This window comes from Psittacula echo, assembly GCF_963264785.1.
Source record: "Psittacula echo genome assembly, chromosome: 9".
In the NCBI taxonomy this organism is placed as follows: Eukaryota; Metazoa; Chordata; class Aves; order Psittaciformes; family Psittacidae; genus Psittacula; species Psittacula echo.
In genome coordinates, this window is record NC_137745.1 from 12,878,760 (window position 1) to 12,901,712 (window position 22,953).

General features: G+C 41.1%; 1 protein-coding gene across 1 annotated transcript in view; it reads left to right on the top strand.

Moving 5' to 3' along the window:
• ITPR1 (inositol 1,4,5-trisphosphate receptor type 1) overlaps positions 1 to 22,953 on the top strand; it is a gene marked incomplete at its 5' end in the record, with an annotated part of 163,685 nt that overhangs the window by 47,239 nt on the left and 93,493 nt on the right. The window contains 19 exons of the mRNA XM_080625644.1: positions 2,576 to 2,730; positions 3,918 to 4,017; positions 4,484 to 4,644; positions 5,421 to 5,562; positions 5,918 to 6,076; positions 6,664 to 6,836; positions 7,094 to 7,213; positions 8,483 to 8,677; positions 10,327 to 10,578; positions 11,973 to 12,114; positions 13,109 to 13,262; positions 13,601 to 13,788; positions 15,297 to 15,435; positions 16,934 to 16,988; positions 18,470 to 18,635; positions 18,734 to 18,904; positions 19,846 to 19,911; positions 20,725 to 20,862; positions 22,647 to 22,772. Coding sequence (XP_080481770.1) covers positions 2,576 to 2,730; positions 3,918 to 4,017; positions 4,484 to 4,644; positions 5,421 to 5,562; positions 5,918 to 6,076; positions 6,664 to 6,836; positions 7,094 to 7,213; positions 8,483 to 8,677; positions 10,327 to 10,578; positions 11,973 to 12,114; positions 13,109 to 13,262; positions 13,601 to 13,788; positions 15,297 to 15,435; positions 16,934 to 16,988; positions 18,470 to 18,635; positions 18,734 to 18,904; positions 19,846 to 19,911; positions 20,725 to 20,862; positions 22,647 to 22,772 — 2,802 coding nt within the window. The remainder of the gene's footprint in view (positions 1 to 2,575; positions 2,731 to 3,917; positions 4,018 to 4,483; positions 4,645 to 5,420; positions 5,563 to 5,917; positions 6,077 to 6,663; positions 6,837 to 7,093; positions 7,214 to 8,482; positions 8,678 to 10,326; positions 10,579 to 11,972; positions 12,115 to 13,108; positions 13,263 to 13,600; positions 13,789 to 15,296; positions 15,436 to 16,933; positions 16,989 to 18,469; positions 18,636 to 18,733; positions 18,905 to 19,845; positions 19,912 to 20,724; positions 20,863 to 22,646; positions 22,773 to 22,953) is intronic.

Here is a 22,953-nt window from a genome sequence, read left to right on the forward strand (position 1 = left end):
GTGACACCAGATGGCAGGTGTCCCTAATGGGACATTCGCATAGTGCTGTGGCAGTCAGTTGTCTGACCTTCATGTTTAAGAAATTAATTCCCCCTCTTGTTTTAGCTTGTCACAGGAAAGAGAGGATAAAGGGTCTAGAGAGCAGGAGTGGCAGGGTGAGGATGATTTAAGTGCCGTTTTTCTGAATTTCCTGTGAAAGCAAGTCTTGTTTTCAATGAATGTTGTGTCAAAGAATGAGTGTGCTGATGCTTTTTGTTAATAGAAGCTTCTCTTTGGTGTCAAAGGGAAAAGGCATTGTTTCAGTAGTTGAAAAAGATAAAGGTGGAACAGCACGTTCCATTGTAGATTCTATTCTTTTAGTTGGATTTGACTGAAGGCCTACGCAGCTTTCTTGGTGATTTATCGTGTACTATGGAAGATTTGCTTCATTTGGATATGAAAAAGAACTACTCCTGATTTTTGAAAGATGAATGCACTGTGATGCTTTGAAATCCTGCAGTGTGGGTTTCTCCTCCTAAAAGGACCTGTCATTATAGCGTGGCCATTTAGACACTTATCCTTGCCCCCAGATATTGAGCTGTTAACTTCATTAGTTCTTGGTGGTATTTGGCAACAAACACTGATCTGAGAGCTTGAGTTGAGTAAGCATACAGAAAAATTGAATGCTCCCCTGTCCTAAGCTATTGTTTGTGGGGAAAATCTATTGGCTTAACTTTCTGAAAGTTAATCAGTGTTGAGGTCTTCCATGTAGCCATCTGTCCTCCTGGTGATATGGTCATGTCATGTCTCCTGATAAGTGCAGTAATAATGATAACACACTGGCTTCTGAGTTGCTCTGAATTTTCCCTGCTCTGTCTCTTTTACCACTAGGTGGCAAAAATAGACCATAAAGGATAGGATCAGGAGCACATAATTCATTTCTGACGTGAAATTACTGCATCGTTTAACATTCACTGGTGACAGGATGGTGTAGGCTGCTTTATCCAACTTTATCCGAACTCCAACTTGATCCAAATGTGAGCTGTCTGCAAGACAGCAGGTTTCTTTGCACAGCTCTGTGGTTTGTTGTTTTCTCCTTATTACCTTAGTGAACTGTACAAGAATAGGGTTTAAATGGGCATGGGTAAGATGCCAGCCAGTAGCTTTCAAAGTTCAAGGGGACTGCTGTTGTCAGCTTTCAGGTTGGAGTTTTAGTTCTTCTTAAATTGCCCTATTTCTAGCTTTCTGATTTACAACTCGTTTTCAGCTTTGCCACACTTTCAATAGTTGACCAGTTGTCTCCTGAAGTGCAAACTGTGAATATAGAGCAGCTGCCTTACTGTGGGGATGAAGGAGACAGCTGAAATGGGGAGAATTTATTCCAAGTGTGCGAATTTCTCCTGGTATAAAGCCTCCAGATGGACTCTGTTGGGTGTATAGTTACTTCTTTTCTTGAAGGCACGCTCCCAATGTGTATTTCTGTTCCATACAGCTATCTGTCTGTTCCCATGTGCAAAATCAGACTTTAAATGTCACTACTTTGCAGCCAAGTTCATTGACTGCAAATGTGCTAACTACAGAGTATCCTGAGGCACAAGTCATGTTAGATACCTTTTCCGTATGTTTAAGGATTGCAGTGCCTTACACCAGGACTTGGAATTGAGTGTTGAACCTTCCACCAGTGCCATGATCACAGAGAAGCTGATGAATTGCTTGATCACTCTGAAAATTACACCTAGGATTAAGATGTTTATATGTGGACAGCTGGCTCCTGTGTTGTGTCAGACAGTTAGCAACTTTTTTATTGACTAGTGATAGTTGGTAGTTCCCTAGGAAGGGTTTTAGAGAAAGTTGCTGTTCCTTTTCCCATTTATCTTCATTTTTTCTACCCCTTTTTCCTTTCATCTGAAAATCCAGAGTTTTATTCAGTTGATGTTAGTATCTTTATTTTGCTAAGAGAGGCTGCTAATTTGCTGCCACTTTGGGAATAGAGATACTTCTGATGCCATGGCCTTTGTAGCATGTCATTGTGTTTGAGTGCCTCATCAGTTGTAGTGTGAACAGCAAGCCATCTAACTTGTTGATTAGCTTTTTGTTTTGTTTGTCTGTGATAGATGTCCCATTTTTGCTGCTGAAGTTGATTATTTCCCAGCAAGATTGTTGGTACATAGCGCTGCTGGGTTTTATATTTGCAGCTCTCTTAAAGAGTGATAATTGCAATATGTCCAATGCATTTTGAGAGCTAGTAGTGTCGGGGTGGGGATCTTGGCAGATGTGGGTCATCTGAAACAGTGTGCTGTGGGGTGAATGGGGCATTCTGAGTCTCTTCTGGCACTGTCTGCAAGACATAATCTCTGTGGTTTAGGGTTTATTGTCTTTGTGATCCAGAAATACTAAGAAGTTATTAACACCAGAGAAAGCAAAGAAATGGTTGGCAAGAGCAGCTACTTGTCAGTTCTACTGGTGTCCTAAAGCCTGGCTGTCTTAACTGGTACTTTGGAGTGGTTCAGTCGTGTCTGCAATTACTGGACACCTCTATTTAACAGTAGGTTTGGAGGGCTTAGTCTGACTTTGTGTGATGGGACTTCTTCCACAGCTGGACCCTGAGCAGGATGCCTCCAGAAGAGGCTTGCACATTGCTCAGGAGAAGATGGCGTACTCTCTGGTGTCTGTGCCTGAAGGAAATGATATCTCCTCCATATTTGAATTGGATCCTACCACCTTGCGAGGAGGAGACAGCCTTGTCCCCAGGTACAGCTAAGCATACAACTCCGTTTTGGAGGTTTCTTTTCTGTCTCCCACTATTTTTCTTTAATCCTTTTGAATTAAGGTTCTTCCTCAAATTAATATAGAAATACTTGAGTGCCTGAAGCCTCACTTCAGTACCTTACAATGGAGTTATAAGTAACAACATCATTTTACAGATGGCAAAATTGAGATTGACTTCCTTTGCAATGAATAAACAAGACTAAAAGCCTTGGGTGCCCTATCAAGCTGCTCTCATGACCTGTCTGTTTTATGTTAGCTAGGATGTAACATCAGGTATTTAGCACTCCATTTTCTATTGTTTACATGTCCTTGCTACTTAAAAGGTGCTGTGCCCTGTAAAGATGCTCAGTCTGCTTGCAAGCTCTGTGCTGTCTGTTCCCACTGAGAAAACATGACACACTTGTTCCATCTAAGCAACTGTCCAAATCACCAGATACTCTAAGTTAGCAGAAGTTATTATGGCCACCAAAAGCAGTGGTTCTGTCTGTCTCCTCTGTCCTTTGGGCTGCCATGGTTGTGTGGAGAGAGGAGGTTGTACTGCAGCTGAGAGACTGGTTTTTGTTCTGGACTAAGGTGCTCATCTGGCTCTGGCTTGACATCTTTTATTAAAGAGCTGGTACATGCAGATTAGTGTCATTGCCAGAAATGCCTGAGAGAAGAGTCTGGGACTGCTGTCCTTGTAGGACTAGAGAAAATTCTTGCATACTAAGGCTCATGATCTGGTCTCTTAATAACCTTTGGTGCTTGTATAACATTGAGTAGCTATACAAACACTCAAAAATTTCTCAGTTTAGGAAATATAAAATAGGTATCAGTGAGTTATGGGCTGAAAAATAAGGTAAGGGAGGAAGCTCATGGCTTGGATACTGTAATGTGAGGGCTTGAAGAGGCTTAATTTGTTACTGTGCAGCAGGTGTTAACGAAACAAAATATAGAAGTAGTTCTGGTTTACAGCAGAATTTATTTCATTATATAAGACTACTTCCTAAATTAAATTTATAGAACGAACTAAGGGAGGAAGAGTCTTATTCCTGTTACGGTATGCAAGATGGATAAAGATGACACTATTATTCCTACTTGTTCCTGGCAGCATCTTGCAATTTGAATAATGTGAATATTTCCCGTCTCAGAAACTGACTCGTGCTTCGAAACTTTTGACTTTCTTTCAGGAACTCTTATGTCAGACTTAGACACCTTTGCACTAACACCTGGGTTCACAGTACCAATATCCCTATTGATAAAGAGGAGGAGAAACCTGTGATGCTTAAAGTAAGTTCTGTTACTTTATGTAAGCACATCCATTGATTCCTCTAGTTTCATTAAAGTGCTGTTTGCATAAGTTCCAGTCCCTTGAGACTGCGGGGTTTGTCAAACGGCAAGCAGTGTAACAGTAATGCATAGTGCCTAGCCAGAATATTTTATCTTAAAGGCTAGTTTTCATGGTAGTTTACTAGTTATGCTGTTCAATTTCTGCTGTAATACAGTCATCACAAGGAGGATTTTTTCCACTGTTTACAGCAATGTTTTGCAATCTCACCTGATGTTTCTCTGGATTTAGGAGCAGCTTTGAGCTTGCACAGAGTGGTACTGTTCTCTCAAAAGTTTGTTTTGATCAGTGGTCTCATATTGCCAAAGTGGAGTGTGGCTTTTCTTCAATTTTATTATCAGTGAATATATGAATCAGTGCTTTGTTTTCTGCCTTGTGGTTTAATGGTAAAACTTCTCTGGGTTTCAGATTGGTACTTCTCCAGTGAAAGAAGACAAAGAAGCTTTTGCTATAGTACCAGTTTCCCCTGCAGAGGTTCGGGACTTGGATTTTGCAAATGATGCAAGTAAGGTTTTAGGTTCCATTGCTGGCAAGTTGGAAAAGGGAACAATAACCCAGAATGAAAGAAGGTAAGGAAACAAGATCATGTTGTTTTCTTTACTCAGTAACTGTCTCTCTGAAAATTTTGTCTATGTATGCTGTCTTAGGAGAGGGATTTGGTTCCTTAGTGAGATTTTAAAACCAAAGAAAGCTGATGGTTTTATTGCTGACATGTCCATAGTGGAGGTTCTCAAGCCTATTTTGTCAAGCCCACCCTGTTGCTATGTGAGATGAGAGATGAGAACTACTGTTGTGAACTTGGAGGAATAATCCACAGCATACCTTTCCTGATGGGCTTTGCAAATTGAGTGTGGGAATTTATAATCCACCTTGTGAAGACTGAACATATGACTTCTTGCAAATACTTTGGCAGTCTGTGAAAAGTATGTGGCCATGCAAAAAGAGCACGGTGGGCTGTATAAAACCAAGGCCTGTGTGCTTCTATAGCCAATGTCTTGTATTTGGCCTTGGGAGATATTATCACCTGATTACTTTCTTTTCCTGGTAATTTAAAGAACTGCCAAATAGAACCTGGTGAGTGTGTAGTTGCCCTAAAGTGATATGATTGTTTTAGTGCTGCTGTGCTTTATCTGTTACAGTAAGGGAATATGGCAATAGGGAGCATTAGTTCCTAACTTTAAGTTCGGTACAAACATATGTGCTTTATCCACTCTTTTAGTCAGTCTCCAATTGATGTTCTTTTTCTCACTTAGTGTTTTGAAATCTATATAAACTTACACTGGCATTATTCTTTTAACAGACAGAATTTGGAGTCTTGTATTAACAACTTCTGGATTTCGTGTAGGTCTGTTACCAAATTATTGGAGGATTTGGTCTACTTTGTTACTGGTGGAACTAATTCTGGGCAAGATGTCCTTGAAGTGGTGTTTTCTAAACCTAATAGAGAACGGCAAAAGCTGATGAGGGAACAGAATATTCTAAAGCAGGTAGGCTGCGTTTTTCTCTAAACACTGCCTACAAGAGGGCTGTCAGAAAAGAGAACCTAACAATAGCAAGCCTGGCCAAGTTGTTGGAACCAAAAGATCCATTGAGTTTCTAGCTTGTGGCAGACTGTAAGCATCCCATTGCTAGAATTAACAGCTACAGAATATGATGATGAGTAAAGGTGATTAACAATGTCTTCTGTCCAGGCTACTCTAGGCCAAGAAACTGGGTAACTATAGTGTATTTCTGATGTGCTTTTTAGCAATTTAAAGACACTGACACAGTGGTTTTACCCTAATTTCATGAGATGAAGGCAGCGTCTCATGAGAATGTCTTTGCTTTTTAATAAATCTATAGATTTTCAAGTTGTTGCAAGCACCGTTTACGGACAGTGGCGATGGCCCGATGTTGCGGTTGGAGGAGCTGGGAGACCAGCGTCATGCTCCTTTCAGACACATATGCCGGCTTTGCTACAGAGTGCTGAGACACTCTCAGCAGGATTACAGAAAGAATCAGGTTTGAAATATATCTGTACTTCTCAGTGGCACTAACACTGTTCCTGTGCTCCAAGAAAAATAAAGGCTGCATCCCATTAATTAAACCCTGCTAGGCTATGCTGCAGTTGTGCAGTCAGCAAGAGATTTTTGGGTTGCTGAGTTTTACTCTGTCTGGCATTTTTCATCTCTGTCAGACACTATCTGCAGTGTAATTAGTGCCAGTTCTAGAGGGAATTTAGGAAAACAACAGAATTACTAAGTGGCAAATCCAGGTGAATTATAAGACTTTCTTTACTCTTGCATACTACAGGCTCCATTAAAAGTTGGCCTGTGAATTCAGGCTGATTGTTTTCCATTGCCATTTATTAAAAATAATCTCGTATCAGATAAGGACGAATGCCTTGGTGGGGTCTAGCCCGGGAGGGAGGGAGGTTAAGGTTATCTGTCAACGCTTGCTTTCTTGGAAAACAACAATTTGAATCTAATCCAGTTCACTGCTTGAGGTGTTGATATTGACAAACGTATTGCTGTTTTCTGTTGTTGATTGTTTTCTTAAATTCTGAGAATTAATTATACCACCTTCCTTCTTCCCTCTCTGTTTTGAAGGAATACATTGCAAAGCAGTTTGGCTTCATGCAGAAACAAATTGGCTATGATGTCTTGGCCGAGGACACTATTACAGCACTGCTTCATAACAATCGCAAGCTCTTGGAAAAGCATATCACAGCTGCTGAGATTGACACTTTTGTTAGTCTTGTGAGGAAAAATAGGGAGCCCAGGTGAGATCTGTGTTTCTAAGTATATGATTACCCTTTTCCTCAGCCTTCTGACAAAACTCTGTACCTGCCAACTTACTAGCAAGGAAGCACAGCTAGTGCACTTCTATTTTGGCACTCACCATAACTTCCCCCTCGGGCAACAGTCTCGCTCTGCAAAGTTAAAATGGAGTTCTGAATGTTTTCTTTCTGAAATGTAGATTGCTTCAGTCTAGATCTTAACAATGATTGATACCCTTTTGGCTCACGTTTTCCAACAGGTTTTTGGATTACCTCTCAGATCTGTGCGTTTCCATGAACAAGTCTATTCCAGTGACACAGGAGTTGATTTGTAAAGCCGTATTGAATCCAACAAACGCAGACATTCTCATTGAAACTAAGTAAGTTAATGTCTTTAAAGATGGTTTTCCTCGTGTGAAACAGAAGGAAAGTGTTTCAAAGCTGAGAGCACTGCTGGCAGGTCTAAAGAAAGCAGTTAAGTATGTGTGGGTACCTCGTCAGAGGAAATGGGCATTGATGGCAGCAGACGTCTGCCATGTGTGTTCACTCCTGCAGTCCGAACTTTTTTGGATACCTCACACTCGACCAAAGTAGACAGACTCTGCAGGAGGTTGTGCAGGACTCTGGGGGCCTGATCCTCCTCTGGGCTTCAGGCTTTTGTCCATAAGCTGTCTGAAGCAAGCAAGCGTTTCCTGGGTATGTGCCCACTGAGCTCAGCCTGCAGCAAAGCAGAAGCTGATGCATCTCTGCTCACCTGTTTCACCCCTTGCGGTTAGTATTTTGGTCTCCAGCTCTTAGCATTGCTCTGTCATTGGTGAAGCAATAGCAGGAACCAAATCCTAATTATCTTCCGTAGAGATGGGTTTATTCAATATGTGGAATAGGGCATAGATAATCATTATCAAAATACTGCAAGAGGGAAGCAGGTCTCTGTCAGGTAGTGTTTAAAACAAATGGATGTGAGTATTCTTGCATATTTAATTCTGTTAATGAAATCATAAAGGCTGTATTTATTTCACCAGTACTTAAAGTTGCTACAATACTTACTTGTTCTTATCCTTATGTATTTAATTTGCCTTTTTTCAGATCTATGATCTTCTTTTTTTCTGAAGAATTAAAAGCCCAAAAAACCTTTTTAGTTTCAGTAGCTGATGTGTTTCTAGTTATTTTGCCATATAAACAAAAAGAAAGTGTCATTTAAGGGCTACAGAACTAATAGATTCTTAGATATTTTTGTTTACCAAATCCTTTCCTACTTTGTTGAATGATCTTTGAACCTGTTCTCCTGTAAAGATGTTTTCTAAAGTCAGATGTGTCTTTATCTTCCCTTTATCTTAATCACTTCCAAGGAGCTGAAATGTTGGTGTTTCTAAGGCTGAATGAGCCTTAAAAGCTTATACTCTAAATTCATTCTAACCTAATGCTTTTATTTAATAAAACCCAAAGATCTTATACTGCCACCTCTGAAAGAATAAGATAACTCTGCTTTTACTTTGCTGAGTTGAGGAATAAAATGGTTTTCTGTCTGCAGGTGAGATAAAATTAGTTACTTCTATGTCACCAGTACATTTTAGCAAGTGTCTTGAATGTTCTCAAAGATCTGCATGGTTCTTGGCAGTTTGTAATCTAACCTAACTTCCTTCTGGCAGGCTGGTCCTCTCTCGATTTGAGTTTGAAGAAGTGTCAAGCGGAGAAAATGCCTTAGAAGTTGGAGAAGATGAGGAAGAAGTGTGGTTGTTCTGGAGAGACAGTAACAAGGAAATCCGCAGTAAGAGTATCAGAGAATTGGCTCAGGATGCTAAAGAAGGGCAGAAGGAAGATCGGGATGTACTCAGCTACTACAGGTTAACAGCACATGCAGTTGACTAGCAAAGTTCATCAAGGCTGTGTGGGGAATTCTTTGGCATATAGGCTGTAGTTGGTTTTGGGTGAAGGGATACTGGTTTCATGGACAAAATCGCCGTTAAGAGAGTGAGCATGAAGTCTCTCTGAAGTGAGAGCTAAAAGCACGAAGTCCAGTTATCAGCATGGGCAAGTTTTAAACTGTTAAAAAAACCCAGTTGAGGCTTAGAGTGTGTTGAATTTACACAGCACTTAATACCTGTACTTGTGCTTGGTTTCCTGATAAGGAGGTGTTTTGAAAGAGCCTGTGTGTTAACTACTTAGGTTACCTATATTCAGATGGTAGCTGGGATGAACAACCACTTGAGGGAAGAATAGGATTTGAGTATGCCTATGGCTTTGCTTTTGATTTTAAAGGAGTCATTGCTGTTCATTCTGCCTTCTACATTTCTCTGTAAGCTCAAAGCCTGTAGTGGCCCTGTAGTTCTCAGCAGGATAGTGAAGTTATGAAAATGCCACAAGTTCGGTTTGATTTATGTGCAGTGCTTTCTTGTACAGCTTAAGCTGTGCTTTTAGCAGTTTCTAACGTGAAGCGATGTTTCCAGATGACTTGGGAAGACACCAAGTTCTTGGCGTGGTGTAAGATCAGGTTTCAGCCCAGACCAAATTCCTGTGTCTGGGTTATAATCTGAGAGTAGCTTGATGGACTCGATTGTGGTGATGTAGAAAGTACAAGTGGATTGTAGTTTTTAATAGTTATCTTATTTTGCATTTTGCATTATCTCTTCCATTGAACTAGTTCTTGCAGGAGACTTCCTAATATGTGTTTCTGAGCCTGTTGGAAGGCTGAGCTCAAAGGTAGACCACTTGCTTTCAAATAGAATTGATAGTGTTAATTACTTTTAGTCTACATTATATACTTGTGAACATACTTAAACCAAGGGGTTAGAACACAGTTTGGTCAAATTCCCATGAGGAGTACTGAGTGTGAAAAGGGGTCTGCTCTCAATTAAATGTTAATTTGTTTAGGAAACCTCACAGCTGACGCTATTCAACACAAGCCTTTGTGAATACTCATGAATGTTGGACATGTGCTTTTTGTCTGGGGGTTAATTAATCAGTCTGTTGAATGTGTGACTTTAAATGCCAGTTGCTTGCTTTTAGGTCATGGAGTGCAAATCTTAGGAATTGTTTAGTTTTTCCTCTACTAATTCTTTCCCCAAAGGGAGCAGAGCTCAATAGTTGTTTAATCAGATACCTAATTTTTAGTGATTCTGTAGTCCATCTGGGGGTTTGCCTGAGTGAATGACTGTGGCTCCAGCATCAGTAAAAGATGTTTGGTCTTACACGGTGTTTAGGCTGAGTTGCTCTAAGTGTTCTTCGGATTCTTCTGTAGCTTTCCTAAACAGCATTACTTAATTCTATGCAACTCTTGGGGAAAATATGATTTCTCCTTTTATTCTGCTTATCCACTATGTTACCTTTCAGTAGTGTTTGATAAGGGCTTTATTCTTTCCATAATAAGTATTACCTATATTACTGGAAAATGTAAGATGGATTTGTTAATACGTAAGAATATATCAGTACTACACCCAGTGGATGTTCTGGAAATTAAAGTGTAAGCTGTTTATGTATTTCTTTTCCCCTGAAGATACCAACTAAACCTCTTTGCTAGAATGTGCCTTGATCGACAGTACTTAGCCATAAATGAAATATCTGGCCAGCTGGATGTAGACCTCATTCTCCGATGCATGTCTGATGAAAACTTGCCATATGATCTAAGAGCATCTTTCTGCCGGCTGATGCTTCATATGCATGTTGATCGTGACCCCCAGGAACAAGTAACACCAGTGAAGTATGCTCGTCTCTGGTCTGAAATACCTTCTGAAATTGCTATTGATGAGTAAGTACGTGCCAGAATGGTGTGGGAAAGGAAATTACATCACTTGTGATTTCTTTAAAAACAAAACCAGATCAGCTCTCAACTCGTGCATTATTTATGCTGTTTCTGAATAAAAATTCAGGAAAATAATAAAAAAGCACACAATGTATTCAAACCCTATGGTTTCGTTTGCCTTATGTTTGCTGGAGAGAATCTTCCTGAGAACAAAAATAACCTTCCTGTATGTCCATGGTGTAAGCTATGAGGTAGGAGGGGTTTGTCTCCAAAATGCGCAGCGATCACAGTGATGCTCTGGCTCTGATTTCAGTGATGTAGCAGGTGGCCTTGGGGGGTGAAAGCAAGGGAGGACTGTGTCATTTTTCTTCCTGCCTTGTATGATTAGAGTATAGACTCTTCAAGGCAGATAGTCCGTATGGTAGTTTGCACAATCAAAAGCAAAACCAAGGGGGAAGATGCTGAAACAAGTAATGAGCTGGAGACAGTCACATTCCCTAACTTCCAGTGGAAAATACTCTGATACAGTAGTGAAAGACCTATGCAAAACCACAGCTAGCCTGGAGATGTGGTTCCTTGACCATAGGCTTGTATTAACTCTTTGTAGTACAGATAATTTAAAATCTATAGTACTTCAACTGTTCAGAACTTAGATTTTCAGTTGGAGAAAAGTACATTTAAAACTCATGTTAACTGTTAGAAATCTGAGTCTCGTCAGTATTCATAATGGTGTTTAGTGGTTTCTTGGTTTTCTGTCCCTTCTCTCTTTGCTAGCCTAGTTTGCTAAGAGAGATGCAGTAAATCATATTCAACTTTAAATGCCAAAATAGAAAAACAAACGGCTTCAGCTCTGGCAGAGGCTACTCAGTGATATGTGATCAAATGGGAAAACAGAAGTAGTCAGTGAAAAGTGGTGGGGATTCTTTTTCAGATACTCTCTGCACTTGCTGACAAACACACCTAGAATTTGTATGAAGAAAAGTTAATTTCTGCTTTGTGTATATATTGGGTTTTACTTGGAAGAAAAATAGCATCCACAGTCAGCATCTCTTTGCTGCATCCATTTTCCTTAATGTTGTACATAGCTTGTCATTGTTTCCACCAAAATAATGAGGGTTTCTTTTTTCAGTTACTGGGACAAAATCCTCTTTTTTGTTTTCCTCAGGCACTTTCAAATAGTGCAAAATGAGCATATGGGATAAAGCAGCCAAAGCCAGGAAATTATGGTGTCAGCTTCCTGACTCCCTTGTTCGGATAAATTATTTAACAGCCTTTAACTCTTGGTAGATTTTGACAAACCAATGCAAAATGGTGTCGGGGGAAAAGAGCCCTGTGTATTTGCATGCTAAGTTTTGTGTTTTGTTTTGTTTTTTGTTTTGTTTTGTTTTTTTCTTCTTCAGCTATGATAGCAGTGGAACTTCCAAAGATGAAATTAAGGAGAGATTTGCACAAACAATGGAATTTGTAGAGGAATATTTAAGAGATGTGGTGTGTCAGAGGTTCCCTTTCTCTGATAAAGAGAAAAATAAGCTCACTTTTGAGGTAGTTATCCGGTTCTGATTTTATCCTTTTTTTTATTATTATTATTTTTCATGGAATGTTGGTACTTTTTTCCAAGACGAAGTAGATTGACAAGTAATTAGTGAGTGCTGAGCCTGAGCAGGCTCCTCCTTTCCACTGTAGCCTTTTCTCAGCATGCAAGCAAACCCTGCTGAAGTTTGTGAGTTTGCAGTGATAGTTCTTGAAATACAGTAATGAATGTGAGCTTATGTCTGAGGTTTGCAGCAGCTTTGTTTACTTTGTGTGCTCTCGGTGTTATTGCAAAGTCAAGCTTTACTGAAATAAATAGTCTCAGAAACTAAACACTATTTCTGCATGCACAGTCTCTAGAGCTTGAAGTATTACTCAGGAAGAGAACTGTAACTTACTGACCCATTAAAATTGTCTGCAAATAAAATAAAATGTAGCAAATGTATGCAATAGCATTCCCTAAATAACCATTAATTTAAGAAAAGATGTGATATTTCTTTAAAAAGAACAAACCCAATGTATTTGAGGGAATATTATTTCAGATAATGGGGCTACGTTAGATCCTTGCAGTATAAGTGAAATTATTATGTGTGGATCTTGAAGCAGTGCATGTGGAGAACTTCTGGAGAAATTTTATAACATGGTAGCAATAAGCTTTAGATGTATGATTTGGGGGCTTTTTGTAAGAGAAAACCATGAAAAACATCTGTACATTCCCTCTAGTCTTGACCTATCTTACCTTTTCTGCAATGAGACAAATGCAGTATGGTTTTACCTAAACAATATCAATTGTAGATACAGACTTTTACTCCAGTCATTGCAGTATTTGTAGGCAAGTAGAAAACTTTCTGATAAAATGTAGACCTGTACAGTCTTAGGGAATTGCAAGGTACTGTAGGAACATGACTCATAGCCAGGTTCTTGGTCTTTTCACTGTGTTAAGACAACTTGATTGTGATAGCAAAATACTTAGTATTAATCAGGCTTTTTATTATTATTTTGGTAGGTTGTTAACTTAGCCAGAAATCTGATATATTTTGGTTTCTACAACTTCTGTGACCTCCTCAGACTAACCAAAATCCTCCTTGCTATATTAGACTGTGTACACATCACTACCATCTTCCCTATTACCAAGATGGCAAAAGGCGAGGAAAGTAAAGGTAAGGCTGAAAAACGATTGGCAGAACAGATTGTTCTTTGGTAGTGTCTAGTTCATCTCAAAATGTCAGTGTGGGTTTGGAATCTTCTGCTTATTTCTGTCCATGGCTTGGTTGTAAAGCTGACTAATGCCTAAATGAAAGAGGGGGAGGGAGGGCAGGGAGATTCTGAAAGTACTGCAGTGTTTCTGTTGACTTCCATCTGTTCCAGGGATTTAGGTGTCCACCTCCTTGTTTAATGTTGAGGCAGTTTCTCTTCATAGGATGTGAAGGGTCCTTGCCCTGTTAATGCAGTTCCATTACGCCATCATAACCTTACCTGTTTACCTACCTCTCTGAAGGGAGCAATGTGATGAGGTCAATCCATGGAGTTGGTGAGCTGATGACCCAGGTGGTACTCAGAGGTGGTGGGTTCTTGCCCGTGACTCCGCTTGCTGCTGCTCCTGAGGGTAATGTCAAGCAGTCTGAACCAGAGAAAGAGGACATCCTGGTAATGGACACAAAGCTGAAGATCATTGAAATACTTCAGGTACTAGCAATGCATGTTAACGTAGCATCTTGCGGTATCTTTAAGTGTTAATATAGTGCCATGCTGCCTTTTAACTCATTTCTCCCTTATATGTACCTCTTAAACTGGTGAAGCATTACAAGGGTGACTTTCAGGTGTGCAGCACTCATATGACAATATTATGCCATTACTGAAACAATTTAATAGGAATAAGTTTGCAATAGACATCTGTAAATTTAACAGTGATTTGTAAATACCCATCTTGCTGAAGTGGAGCACACATTTTCTACCTTACTGTCTTAGTAATTTCCCTGAGCCTACAGGACCACCTTGCTAAGTGCCCCAAGGAAGGGGAAGACTCCTCTTTATACAGCCATCAGCCTGAAATGCTTTTTAACCATGCACATTTTGCCGGCCTTGCTGTCTCTTCCATCTGTGGCTTTCCTCATTTGTTTGCTCCCAAGTCTTTGGGACACAAAGGGGAAAGTTGGTTTGGGTTTTTTTTGGATTTTACTTTTTTTCTTCCCCTTTCCCTGGCACTTCCTTGATCTAGATGTTGCCACAAAATTACTGCACTGAAATCCATCTTCCTTCCCTCAGTGTAGGAGTCCCTTTTCTGTTTGGTAACTTTATGGGCAAGTTCATGGAGGCCAGAATGCTGCAAGAGCCTTGTGGGCGAAAAGTATGTGAAGCAGCAGGAAAGCCATGGTGTTCCTTCCCCATGCCCCCGTGGGAGGCTTCGCACATAGCTGGGTTATGCCCTTCCCCTCAGCAGCAGATGCAGCACGTAGGGGAGGCTCGATTCACTTCCTTTCACCACTGCTAATTTTAGTTAAAGCCAGAACTTCTCTTATGGCCTGGCATGTGCAATGGGATATTTTAGTGTGCCAGTATTCCCCCTGTTCCCATGGTCTGTTAAAACTGGCATTGAGCATTTTCTCTTCCATCTGAGAGAACTAAGTTTTCTTTACGTTATACTCCTTTCCTTAAGAGGAAAGAAGACCACCAAGAAGGTGGTCTTTGCTACACTGGAGTTTTCACTGGCACTAGCTCATGCCACCTGAGCTGGTGGCTGCTGCTCTGCTGTGCTTGTGGCAGCAGCCTGGCTCTTGGCAGCTCATGTTCAGCTTCCTCTGCCACAGAGCCCTGGGAGCTAGCGTAAGGAGGATGGCAGCACTTGTCTGCTAGATTCCTGCTGGTTTCAGAACAGAGATAGAAACGCTGCTTTCCTTTCCCAGGGAGTCAGGTGAAGATGCCTCCATTGGGCAGTAATGAGGGACCAAAACTCTGCCAAAATCTTCTCTAAGTGTTTATTCCTGTGTGTCTATCATCTGTTCATTGAAATAACAGTAAAAATAATACTGTATTCTGGGGATTTTTAAGAAAACATTGCTATCTCCTCACCAAGTTAAGTCCTCGTCTTTACTACACTGATCTTGCATGTTGGTAGCACTGCATTATGTGTAAATTGTACACGTGCTGGAAACAGGCAAGCTACTTCAACATTTTTACTACTTCTGTTTCATCAGTTTATTTTGAATGTGAGATTGGACTACAGAATCTCCTGCCTGCTCTGTATATTTAAACATGAATTTGATGAAAGCAATGCCCAGATGTCTGAATCGCCCACTGGAAGCAGTACTCAAGAAATGTCAGCTAATGTACCAGGTTGGTTATTCTGAAAGATGAGTTTGTGTGGGTTAGGGAAGACTCTTTAATCTTAGAGGTGCTACGTGGGTAACTGATTCAGGTTCTTGCTTTGGCAGGTGAATGGTCCCACCGAAGCAGAGTACCCTGCTAGCAGTGGGAATAGTGGGTAGGGATCATTTTGAAGTACCCCAAACAAAACCCAGGATTGATTTGTAGTCTCTCCTACTTGTTTCCATATGTAGTGCGACCGAGAGCCTGAGATGCATCCTTTAAAGAAAACCTGAAATAAACATTATTATGTGATCAACCTCAAATCTTTTCTATTAATGTTTCTGGGTGGAGGAAAACCATCCACAAAGTAATTCGATTTCATCCCTCCCTTCCCCCTGGAGTGATGCATCTACCCCTCCCGCCTTCCAGATTTCTCTTTTCCAAAGGTACTGTAGGAAGGCAAGACACTGGGAGGTGTCTGTGTCTCAGTGCTGCCAGACAAGGGTATGAAAGTAAGCCATTGAGGAGCTTGTCATATCCAGTGTTGTTCTTAATTGAAAGCAGGGCAGTTACTGGACTGGGTAAATGGGGTGTTGTCGATTGCTATATGGCTTTTCAGGGGAGAAGGTGTCCCCTAGTTAGGACCTGTACCATGTAGGTATAACTGGGCTTTAAAAGTGCAATTTATTAGACATCAAACAGTGTTTCTTCCTCAATTTGGGGACTGTATCTCTAGATGCAAAGGAGAAAGATAAGGAAAATGTGGTTTAGATGTGAAGTCTTCAAAGGGAGGAGACTGTTTCTTTTGATCTCACTTCAAAGGGATGTGTTTACTTTTTTCTTTGGGCTGCCTGTCCAGCAGCCCCTGGGGTTCCAGGGCCTTGGAAACAGGGCTGGTGGGGAGAGCAAGATCTCTTTGAGTGAGCTGAACTTTGAAAGAGAGGGGGTAAACATTTTTGGCAAGGATGTAAAATCCCCATGTTCTCTTTCAATTCCCCTTTGCAAATCCTTGTGAAATACGGAGAGCTCAGGTCTGTCTCATAACTTCCATTTTGTAATTTCAGAATATTGGTCATTGCCCATGTGATAATGTTTATCTTATACTGAAAAATGCAAGGACCTTTTTGTCTATGGAGCCACAGGGGTATCACAGTCATTGCGGAATTTATTACTTTAGAACTTCTCAAAGCTGAAGTTTGGCATTTTTTGTGCATGGCCCCTCTGAATGTCACCATGTCCCATCGGTGTCCTGGAATGACGGTGATGCAATTTGAAAATAGGCAGGAGAGAAATAAGCCTGGATGTTGCTGAGATTATTCTATACTTTAACTTGTGAGCTGGGAACAGGTTAAGTAATTGTCTTATATTGTCTTAGCAGGCAGCTTCAGAAATTTCTCAGTGTTCTTTCAGCTTGTTATGACCCCCTTGCTTACACTTACATCACCACTTGCCAGTTAAAATGTTTTTAGGCTGCAAAAACATCTTTGGTTCAACTCTGACGTATTTGTTGTGTTTGTTTTCTCAGGAGCTCTAGACTTTGAACATATTGAAGAACAAGCTGAGGGGATCTTTGGTGGAAGGTAAGTATCTCTTCACTAGTGCTAATCATGGGGTAGCTCAGGAGTTGCCAGGCTGCAATTCTCGGGTCTCCTGAGAAGGGGGAATTGCAGTTGAAAGTAAGGTAGTAACTGGGAAAAGGTTGGAAGCAGCTGCCACAGTAACTTAGGCTTCATTTTCCTGAAATGCCTTTGATACAGCTCAAAGTAGTGTCCATTTGGATTAAAAGCCACAGATAAGGGACATAAGTGTCCTTCACCAGAAAGATATTCGTGGGAGGGCTTCACTTGCGTGGGTGAAAGTCAAGTAGGAGGTTTAGTGCATCTTGCATCTAAGCTGAATGCTGCAGTAAAATCTTCAGTGGAAAAGTTTGTGTAGGCAAGGATTTGGATTTCTACTGACACAGATATATATTTAGCCATCCTTTTTTGTATAATGCAGCATTAAACTGCACACAGAATCATAGAATCATTTAGGTTGGATAAGAACATCAAGTCCAACCATTAACCTGGCACTATCAAGTCCACCACTAAACCATGTCCCTAAGTGCAACATCTCTATGTCTTTTAAATGCCCCTAGGGCTGGTGACTCCACCACTTCTCAGAGCAGCCTGTTCTAGTGCTTGACAACCCTTTTGGTGAAGACATTTTTCCTAATATCCAGGATAAACCTCCCCTGGCACAGCTTGAGGCCATTTCCTCCCATCCTATAGCTTGTTACTTGGAAGAAGAGACCCCACCTTGCTACAACTTCCTTTCAGGTTATATGTGTGACAGAACAAAGCAAGCTGTACCTTCTGTATCTGCCTGCCTTCTGGAGCAGACGATAGCCTTTCTAAAATCACAGATCAGCAAGTTAGCAACAAACATCAAGTACTTGAGCTTGTCCTTAAGCTGCTCGGAGCTACAGCTGTATTCTGTAAACTTAAGATAATTGATTACTGAAATGAAGGTAGAAGAGAGAGATTCACTTAGAGAATTAATAACCAGAGTTTTTACTGTAAGTGTGCAGACTCAGTTGGAAGCAGAATACAGAAAAGATCCAAGAAAAGAAAGAAATAAAAAGCTATGAGTTTGTCATGCTCAGAAAAAAAGAGGGAAGAGGAGGATTTTGTGTGCTTGGCATGATTAGCATTGCAATCTGTATACTGAGGTGGGGGCTTATTTCCTAAATAGTGAGGAAGGGTAGTACCAGGAATGGGCAAGAAATATTTGAGCAATAAGATGAGGCTGACATAGGGACAAATATTTTGGCATAGTTTGACACAAGAAAAGTTTAAGTTGGATAATGTAAATTGAACGAGCCATGGTTAGATTCTAGAATAGCTTCTCTGTTAAGCAGGACACCAGAAACCCTGGTGTGTCTTAAGACAAGATCGGATAAATTTTCCCCCTTACTTAAAAGTAAAAAAAGGAAAGGTTTTCTGCCACTACTGGTTGGACTGAAGAACCTGTTGGGACATTCAGTTTAATGTGCTAGTTAATTCCTACACTCTGTTTTCAGTGAGGAGAACACACCACTGGATTTGGATGATCATGGTGGCAGAACGTTTCTGAGAGTTTTGCTGCATTTAACAATGCATGATTATCCTCCTCTGGTGTCCGGAGCACTTCAGCTTCTCTTCCGGCACTTTAGTCAGAGACAAGAAGTCCTTCAAGCTTTTAAGCAGGTATGTGTGTGTCATCAAAGCATTATTCCTCTTCTGAATGTATGTACTGCAGCTAAAAACAATCCTTTTGTGCAACTAATGGATTGCATTCATGTAAGGTTCAACTGCTTGTTACCAGCCAAGATGTCGACAACTACAAGCAGATAAAACAAGATTTGGACCAGCTGAGGTCTATTGTGGAGAAATCGGAGCTTTGGGTGTACAAAGGCCAAGGTCCTGATGAGACTATGGATGGAGTGCAAGGCGAAAACGAACACAAGAAAAAGGAGGTAATTAGGTTGTGTTGGCACAAATTCATGTGTTAATATTTTATGAAGATGTAACTTTCCAGAACTGTGACAAAAAAAGAACATTTTCTAGCACACTGCATAGCCTGGTGAGGCTGGCCGTGTTGCTTTTGTGTTAAGGCAAGAATAAGAGGAGAACTTGGTATAGTTGATGCCAATTAGTCTCAAGTGGACACTGCTCAGGATTAGCAGCCACTAAAGTATCATCTTTGGGCTCTAACAGAGCACTTGGTTTGGGTTTGCCCTGGCTCCCAGGTTGTATCCTTTCAGCACTGACAGATTGCTTGGGCTTTGTATGGTGAAAAGTACCACAAATAATATAAGGGCAGATCTATGACAGAAGAGAACAGTGCTTTGTCTGCACCTGATAATATGGGACTTTCTTGGCATGCACACCTGGCCTAGAACTAATTAAACACCTTTTGCCTCCATATAATTTGCAATCAAGTAGAAAAATCAAATAAAAATCAAATAGAAATCAAATCAATAGAAAAATGGGTGAGGGAAATCAAGAAATCATCCCTGGGTTATGAACAGTTATTGTTGGAAGTAAATCAAAGTAATTTAATTGTTGCTTTCCCTGTGCACAGTGAGGCACCTCTTCATATCTGGGCAATGATGGTTTAATAATAAACAGTAAAGACAGAAAGTAGAAAGTTTTTTTGTGAGGATACTTGATTACACGCGGAGTGTGGCAAGCACAGGAAAGGACAAGAGGTTGCCATCTCTGAAATCATCCCACCCTCATTTATTATAGAGGTCAATGTGACTTGACAGGATACTGGTATGTTTTTCTGAGATTATCTAGAAAACTGCAGAGTGACACTCCAAGAAGAGAGTGGCCACTATCCTAAAACAGTCACTTTAGCCTTAATGAAGACAATAGTATAAGTTACGAATAACTTGTCTGATTTTATCCTCAGGAAGGCCACAGCAAGTCCCAAAAGCCTGAAAGTACTAGCAGCTACAACTACCGTGTAGTAAAAGAGGTAACATTTTGCTTCTTGGTAGTGAAATGGAAATGTAAATGAGTAACACAGCTCTGGAGAGCTGCAGCCAGAGGGAGGCACCCAGGAAAGTCTGAGTCACTCTTCCATTGTGGAAACTATTTGCTGAGTAATAAGATATTCCAACTTCAATGAGAAGCCAGGAATATAATAAGCACGAGGTGTATTCTTTTGTTAAGAAGGGATAAGTAAGAAACGTGACTCTTTGCTGCTGTTTCAATGGTAACACAATATTTTTATTGTTAAAGGCTACCAAGTAAGCAAGTGGAGAAGCTATTTAATTTGCCCTGTCCTGAGTACCTTGCACTCAGACCCACTCTGCTATTGAAATTGCATTTGATTTAAAAAATACCGGACCAAGAGCATGCTTTGGCACAGGTGTGAGCTAATGATCTTTCTGTGGCTCCGTACTGTGGAGCTGCATGCTGAGTTCACTTGACATGGCTGAGCTGTGATGAGCCATGGTCAGAGGTGCCAAGGATGGTGCCCAGACCAGTGAACTGCTTTCCTTGCCTGTGCTGGGTGGTGCAGGGCTGTGATGGTTGCTGTGTCCCTGGAGGGGTGGTAAGGAGAATGGTGGCTAATGCTCGAGGGGAGAGGAGATGCTATCACTGTCTTCTGTCCCCACATGTCCCCTTACCTCTTCTCCTTGAAAGCCCAAGATGTGATTTTGTTGCCTAAAGCCATTCTGGTCCATGCAGGTGTATTCTCAAGTGTTGCTGCTCTGTAGCAGCCACCTGATGTGCTCTGAAATATAACCCAGAATCTTGGCTCTAAATCAAGTCTCTTTTCCAGATCCTGCTGCGGCTCAGCAAGCTCTGCGTTCAGGAAAGCGCCTCGGTCAGGAAAAGCCGTAAACAGCAACAGCGGCTTCTGAGGAACATGGGAGCTCATGCGGTTGTGCTGGAGCTGCTGCAGATCCCTTATGAAAAGGTTGGGTTTCTGTATGGCTGTCGCCTTGCTTCATGTCATGTTGATGGGCACTTAATACCTCCTGTGAACCTTCTACCTTTATATTGGATTTGCGGAAACTATTTTATATAACCTCATGGTCTATGAAATATCCACACTTCCAAAATGGCAGGGAGCTTATGTAAGCTTTGTGTGTTTGGAGTCTTTGAATATACAGTGTTATGTGCTATTCCCTGGAGAAATACTTGTCCTTCGTAGCTCAGAGTAAGGCCAAGGCTGAACTCTCAACTTTTCATGGAAGGTGTGTTCTGCCTTGAATTTAAGTTATGTTGGTGGAAGCAAACTATTGCCATGAGGTAGCCGTATGACAGCCATCCTGGGAACACGAAGGGAAATGAGCATGCTTGGCCTCCCAGGGATTTATCAGCAGGTCTGACCAGTAGTTAAACAGAGACCTCCCAGTTGTAGAGACCCAGACTACCCCTTTGAACTGAATAAATAATTGGCTCTTACAGGCGTGGTTTGCTGTTCATAACTAGCCATATCAGAGTGTGATGTAGAATCCTAGAATCATAGAATAGTTGGGGTTGGAAAGGACCTTAAGATCATCTAGTTCCAACCCTGCCACGGGCAGGGACACCCCATACTAAACCATGCCACCCAAGGCCTCATCCAGCGTGGCCTTGAACACTGCCAAGGATGGAGCATTCACAACCTCCCTGGGCAACCCATTCCAGTGCCTCACCACCCTCTCAGTAAAGAATTTCTTTCCTTATATCCAATCTAGTAATGTCAGTGGTGCAGTTAGAAGCCCACTTTTACCGGCTGCTGTACGGTTTGAACTTGCACAGCACTGCATTGTGCTGACAAAGCACACTCTTAAGTTCATTGTGTCGGCTGCCCATTAGTCACAAGTGACAGGTACTCATCATTGCATAGGTGAGGGAGCTTTTCACTTTTTCCTAGTCACTCTGCTGTCCTCTGTTTGAAACTCTACAGGTTTCTGAGAACCAGTAATTCTAGGCAGTAGCTTTGATTAATGTTAAGGTTAGTCTCATGCTGTCTTGCTTCGTATTTCGATAAAAAAATCAGTAACAAAAACATCCTCCAACACCTCTTGTCACCTTTCTGTCCCATGCATGTGAATACACATGGGGCAGGCACTGGGGAAGGTGTTTTACCCTTGGAAATATGTGAAACTCCTTAAAAATAAAAGCAGACACTAATTTTTCCAAACTGCATTTTATACCATCAGTAGGCTGGTAATCCATAGTGATGTCAGAGGAAAGGCATCAATTCCTGAACTGTACTTGGAAGCATGCAAGTAGTGTGCAGATTCCAGTAAATATAAATTGGGCCTAACTGTTGCAACAATAACTTTCCGTCTCTTCTTTGCCATGAACTACCTATCTGTCGCTGCTGAAATGCATTTCTGTGGAACATGGCAATATTCCTGTGTAGCCTTAAGGTGATGATGTGTGGTTTGGCCAATTTACTGGTATGTTCAGAAGCGTAAAAGTGACTAAAGCACGTTGCTGGCAGGCTTGGCCATGGAGTATGCAATTTTAGAGAATAAACTACTGTAATTTCTATTATGGTCTTTATTTTTGATGATCTTTAAAACTGTGGAGCAGGCCAAACTCATCCTTAATGTCTGTGAACTGGGTGGAGGCTTGTTTTTACTTTGGGCTGTGAGAGACGTGACAGTTCCCTTGCAGAGCTGGAGCTGTGGCTCATCCAGTACTCACCTGAAAGTGAACCTTCAGAATCTTTTTAACCCCATCTTATTTGTCATGCAATCACAGGCTGAAGACACGAGGATGCAGGAGATAATGAAGCTTGCACATGAGTTTTTACAGAACTTTTGTGCTGGGAACCAACAGAACCAGGCATTGCTGCACAAACACATAAACCTGTTCCTTAACCCAGGGGTAAGAATAACCTCATGTCATGATTTATATTTTTCTAGCAAGAAAGGAGAATGGATTCTCTTTGGTGATTGCCTCTGGGTCTATTCTGATGCAAGATTGGTTGAAGGGGTCACATTCTGTTCACATTCTGAAGCCTCAAAAGCTGGCAAGAACTGTTTGTTTAGGACCAGTATAGAAAGTT